Genomic DNA, 6,379 nt, shown 5'->3' with positions numbered 1-6,379 from the left:
ATAAGAGCTGTGAATTGAATTTTATTCAGAGTCTTACTAGGACTATAGCCCAGGAGATAGCCTCTCAGATAACTCTGAGGAACTGCTCCAAAGAGGAAGGGAAAGAGCCAAGAGCCAGCATATATATATTTTTGGGGGGTGAGGGGTGGGGGGGGAGGACAGTGGTCCTGGGAAATACATATAATAAAATATATATCTTGGGGGGGGTGGGGCGGGGAGTTGTTGGCGGGAAGTTTAGAACTGGTGCGCTGCGCTCATCCTCCTGTCTCTTGTTTCGCCTGCTCCCTTTGTGCTCACATTCTGCCCTGCCATGCCCTGCTCTCAAGAGGCACAAGTCATCTCCCCCAGCAAACGGGCCGGGCCTGCGGAGGAGGGCGGCATGCGGCTGCGCTTTGTCCGTCTTTCGGAGCACGCCACCGCTCCGACCAAGGGGTCTGAGCGCGCCACGGGCTATGACCTATACAGTGCCTATGATTACACAGTACCACCTATGGAGAAAGCCCTTGTAAAAACAGACATTCAGATAGCTCTTCCTTCTGGGTGCTATGGGAGAGTAGCTCCACGTTCTGGCTTGGCTGCAAAACACTTCATAGATGTAGGAGCTGGTGTCATAGATGAAGATTATAGAGGAAATGTTGGTGTTGTACTGTTTAATTTTGGCAAAGAAAAGTTCGAAGTCAAAAAGGGTGATCGAGCTGCACAGCTCATTTGTGAACGGATATTTTACCCAGAAATAGAGGAAGTTCAAGTGTTAGATGACACTGAAAGGGGTTCAGGAGGTTTTGTTCCACTGGAAATAATTAAAATTTATGCCAAGAACAGAAAATGAGAAAATATACTTTTTCCTTGAAAATAAAGGCTTTGCTTAAAGTGAAAAAATATATATATATCTTTGTAAAAGACTACTGCTTATCACAAAATCCTGGTACTTCAGGTTAATGGTTTTAGTGCTTATCTACGTATGGGAAGATTCAAGAATCTTGGGTCTTGAAACTCTTCTCAGGGCACACTGCTGGTGGGGCTCTTCAGTGGGTTGCATTTTAACCTTTCTTAAACTGGATGATGAGCAAGATTCTTTGTTCTTTTTGCTTACAAGCAGCTCACAGAACACAGGAAACTCATTTACCCACTAAATTACCAGTATGTTATAAAAAGATATAATTCAGGAATAGCCAGATGTAAGAGATACACAGGGCAAGGTATGGGGAAAGGGTATGGAGCTCCCATGCTCTCTCTGAGTTTGTCAATCTCCCCAAACTCCACCTGTTCACCAACCTAAAAGCTTTTTGGGTTTTTATAAAGGTTTCATTACATAAGCATGAGAGATGAAGTCTTGTCCAGTGGTGATCGTTTCAACCTCTAGCCCCTCACCCCTCCCCAGAGGTCAAGGGGTGGAACTGAAAGTTACAACTCTTCAATCACATGGCTGGTTTTTCTGGCAACCAGCCCCCATCCTTAGGTGACCTGGGGGCATTCCAAAAGTCACCTCATTAACATTAAAAAAGACACCTTTATCTCTCTCACCACTTACGAAGTTCCAAGTGTTTTAGAAGCTCAGGGCTAGAAATGGGACAAAGACCAACACATGTTTCTTTTTATAAATCACAACGTCACATCCAGCAAAGATTCAGGATTCAAGATCTATGCATGACACTTCCTCTTGCTGGGTGACATGAGGCAATTTATTTAAGCTTTCAGTGTTTCAGTTTTCTGTATGTTGTGGGAGGAAAAAAAACCCTCAAAACTTTCTTTTCCCCTTTGAGGTTCTTCTGGATGGTCTAAGAATTAAATTGACATGAGACAAATTAACAGGAGAAAATCAAATTTTATTTTGTATGTATGGGAACCCCACATATATGAGAGGGTCAAAGACCCCACATACATGAGAAGTTCAAAGAGAGAACAAAAGATATATATGCCATCTTGAGCTAAGAAATAGGCTAGGGGCCTGAGGCTTCCAAGGACAGGAGGGTAATTTACAGGACAATAAGAAGAGCAGATGTTGGGTAATTAGATGTTTGCCTTGACTTACAGATGGACCATTCAGATAAAATTTATCTCTGGTAATAACTCTTATTCTGGGAAAGACCAATTTAAATTCTTCTAAGTAGTTAAGCAGGGGCAGAAATTTCTCTTCAATCCACAGGATCTCAATTGCCTTTAGCTCAAAATAATTTTCATGCAGAAGTAACATATTTGGCGGAGGCTTGTTCTGAAACCCTTCAATGTAAAATATAGATAATAGTACCCACCTCCTAGGATTGCTATGATGATTAAGGAAGATGATTCTTAAAAAATACATAACATGGTATTATCCTATAAAGAGTGCATTCAATAAAAATATTCAGTTTTACTCTCGTGTTTATTATTATTAGTGGTATCACCAAGGTGAAGTAACTGGAGAAAATGATCTCACGCATCCATAGACATCTAGAAGCATATCACCCCTATGCTATTTAGTATAGAATTTTGATTATTCCAATTTGTTAATTACCAATTTTGTTAAAAACTGAACATGCATCAAGTTAGGTGAGGAAAAATATTATTATTTGTGGAATATTAAAATAGAACGTATTTTGTATGTGGTTTCTGGGCATTTGAAAGGAGATTCTAAATTTATGCCATCCAATAGCTGCCTGAATGAGCATTCAGGAGCAAAATGCCTCAACAGTCCTATACCAGAGAGGCTGAGTACAACCAGCACCCGTAGGACCACTGGAAGGGAGTCTGTTTGAGCCTCTAAAGAATGTTTCTGGGCTCTATATCTCTGGAAACACATACAGATACCTTGAATTACTGCACTGCTGTGTTATTTGCAAATCAGTGTTGATGCAACAAAAAAGTGATACATCTACAATGTTATCTTGAAGAAAGAGGGCTTTCATCCTGGAATAAAGTACAATTTACTAATTCAAGGTGACTCTTGAACTGCTCAATATGAAGCCAAAATTATGAAAATATCATGCAACCAAGTCTTCTAGTTCTTATCAGCAATTCTCTTTCTCATTGTATGAAGAAAATCAATACACAAAAGAAGTGATATTGGCATGACTGTGAAACCATGCACCTCAGATTGGGACTTGAACCCACATGCCAGGACTCGAACCCAGGCTAAACTCAGATTGGGACTTGAACCCATGTGGCTGGGACTTGAATCTGGCCAAAACCCACAGTCTTCCCACTGAGATCACACACCTGGTTTCAGGACATAATGAAGCTCGGGTTCTTGATGTCTCATCACAGAAAGAATTCAGTGAGACACAAAGTGATAGGTAAGAACTGGATTTATTTAGAGAGAAACACACTCCACAGAGAGAGTGTGGGCCATCTCAGAAGATGAGAAGGGCACCAGGGTATGGGGTTGTCAGTTTTTATAGGGATGGGTAATTTCATAGGCTAATGAGTGGGAGGAGTATTCCAGCTATTTCAGGAAGGGGCGGGGATTTCCAGGAATTGGGCCATCGCCCACTCTTTGATCCTTATGGTTGGCCTTGGAAATTGTCATGGCACCTGTGGGTGTGTCATTTAGCTTGCTGATGGGTTACAGTGAGCATATACTGAGGCTCAAGGTCTGGTGGAAGTTGAATTGGCCGCCATCTTGGGCCCATTTGGTTCTAAGCAGTTTATGTCATGTCCTTGGGCTATGTCATTCTTTCAAAGGCTTTGCCCTGCCCCTTTCCCTGCTGTTTCAACTATGTAACCACTAAGAATTCATTTTATTATCCTATGTCTAATGTTAACCAATTAAAATATAATTTAATATATTAAATTAAAATGTACTGCAAGTTTCCTGCTTGTGACTTGCTAAATTACAGTCATGTTACAAAGCTGTGATAACACAGTCTGTCATAGAAATGCTGAGATCCACAAAAGAAGAGAAGCTAAAGGGCATTATTATAAGAATTGGTTTGTGGTGCATCCTTCTACAATTACCAGAAATATCTAAGGAAAATCATTATGAGTTCATTTGAGAAAGTTCTCAAAAGTGAATTAAAATTTAGTGTGGGTATTATCGCTTACTGAGCATTTCTGAAGAATCAGATTGAGGTTTCTCCAAGTAAGGTAAAGCGTCACTAGGCATGATATCACAATAAAGAGAACAATAAAACTCTTCAGTCAGTAGTAGCCATACATTACATATGTTGAAGAAAAAAGAAAAAATCTTGCAGTTGCCTCACTTGTGTTAAGTTTGGAAAAAAAACCTTGCTCTTGCATCATTTGTATTAAGTTTGGGCACCATAAAGTAAGGAAAAGAACTGTACTCTAATGAAAAGGGAGGTATGTCTTTCATTTCAAAACCTCCATTTAAAGCTTCCATTTTGTCAGACTTAAACTTCTACTTTTTCAACTGCTTTAGAACTTTTAAGTTGCAAACATGTTCTCTTAACTTTTAAGTTGCAATTATCCTTCCAATTTCTTTTTTAACTTCTGAGCAATTTATTTTATTCCACTGAAAAGAAGTTGAAATTTAAGTCAAATACCACTTTTGTTCAACAAGACTTTGATAATGTAATGGTTTAGTCATCTTAATTTATTATGCTCAAAAAAAAAAAGTCTCTAATGTATTACTCTGTAATAATCCAGTTTAGACAGTCAAAACTAGTGAGTTGGATATCTCTTTCCAAAAATTATTCCCATTATTTTCCTTTATGTCTCGTATACTCCTACATTTAAAAATATCAGAGTTAATCCTGCATTACATTTGAAAAAGTTTACAAATTGCAAATATAAAGTATTATTAACAACATTTATCAAAAAAGAAGAAACCAAATGCTACAGTCGCTATTATTTTTAAATGTGCTCTGGATATAATGTGAATCATTGTGTCATGATTTTACCTCTGTATCTGTGACTAAATTGTTTCATTTGTTGTAATTTGGTGTTATTAAAATCATATCTTGGTATTAGTTCCCATCTGTGACTTCTAACTTTTCTCTTGCAATGGCCATAGGCTGCAGCGAAATCTTAATTCACCATTCATGACCACGGTCTGTTGGCCACAAAGGAAATTAGTCATGAGACCAGGAATAAGTTAATGCAAAGTCACCATCTATATTACTCAAGTAATTTTGAAAGTCAGGTATGTAAGTCTATTCATTATGGGTAACACATTATTAACATCATTACATGTAATTAAGATTTTAAAACATACTAAAAAACTAGAAAATACTAGTAAGCATCATCGGCTTTTAGCTTCTAAGTATGCATTATAATAAGAGTAATAAAAATCTATTTTTCCTCAGAAGCTGAATCCTGTGATGTATAAAATAAATTAAGATCATGCCATACACAGTTTTCACTGATCTTTTACAGCAACCTTTAGTTTTCTAGTAGGTGACCATGTGCAGTAATTTGTCATAAACTAACAGCCTCACATGCTGAGAGTGCTGCTAGACTGCTGTAGGGGAAGTTAGTTTGATGAAATACAAATGAAAACTGTAATAGAAAACTCATCCCAGAACAAATGACTTCTACTGTGCCCAGCCATAAACTCCATGAGGACAGAAGCTCCCCTGCTCATACTACGTAGGATTTAAATTGGTCTTTCCCAGAATAAGAGTGATTACCAGAGATAAATTTTATCTGAATGGTCCTTTAATCCTATCTTTAAAATCCTTTGTACTAAACCAGTAATTTAGTGAGTAAACGAATTTCCTGAGGTCTGTGAGTCACTTTAACAAATTAATCAAACCCAAGGAGGGGACCATGGGAACCTCTGAAGCATAGGTAACAACCTGGGTTTGCAATTGTCCTCTGAAGTACAGGGCAGTCTTGTGGGACTGAGCCCCTTACTTATCAGTGGGATCTGATACTATCTCTGGGTAGATAGAATTAAGTTGTATTGTCGGACACAGAATTGAGTTGTATTGTCAGACACACAGCTAGTGTCCAGAACATTGGTTGGTGGTATGGGGACACCACCTCCCTCCACACATTGGAATTGAGTCCAGAACCCAAAGAATCCTATTCCAGGCTGTGGTCCTCTAGGAGTTTTGTGGTATATGATCAATTACCAGCTCTCAAGGGCTGCAGGTACCCACTGTGTCCTTAAGAAAGAAGGCCCTGGTGTGCCCCTCTTAGACTTTCTTAAGTGTACAGATGTATCAGGTTCAACGATAATCTTAAATGTGCTCATTTGATTTAAATATATGAAACACCTGACTCTTCATCCCCAAGAGCTTCTAAATGAATGAAAAAGAAAAATTTTATGGGCCCTTGATTATACATCAGGAGATTTTGTTCAATAAAGTATGAATCTTTTATAGGGCTTTAATCCAGTTTGAGAGAAAAAAAAACACCAAAACCTAGGAGAGCATACAAGGACTAAAGATTCCCTCCTCTTCTCTCTCCCCTCTCCTCTCTCCCTCTCTCTCATATA

The 6,379-nt window shown here is 38.6% G+C and overlaps 1 protein-coding gene across 1 annotated transcript; it reads left to right on the top strand.

Annotated features, from left to right (window-relative positions):
• The first annotated feature begins 310 nt into the window (after positions 1-310).
• On the top strand, positions 311-804 carry LOC114901947 (deoxyuridine 5'-triphosphate nucleotidohydrolase, mitochondrial-like). Its single transcript, XM_029234197.1, is given in 2 exon segments — positions 311-782; positions 785-804. Coding segments are annotated over 2 exon segments (492 nt in total).
• The last annotated feature ends 5,575 nt before the right edge of the window (positions 805-6,379 follow it).

The sequence above is a fragment of the Monodon monoceros genome, unplaced genomic scaffold, assembly GCF_005190385.1.
Source record: "Monodon monoceros isolate NGI ecotype Baffin Bay Population unplaced genomic scaffold, NGI_Narwhal_1 Super_Scaffold_2, whole genome shotgun sequence".
Lineage (NCBI taxonomy): Eukaryota > Metazoa > Chordata > Mammalia > Artiodactyla > Monodontidae > Monodon > Monodon monoceros.
The sequence above is the reverse complement of the archived record's forward strand: the minus strand, read 5'-3'. Positions and strand labels throughout refer to the sequence as shown.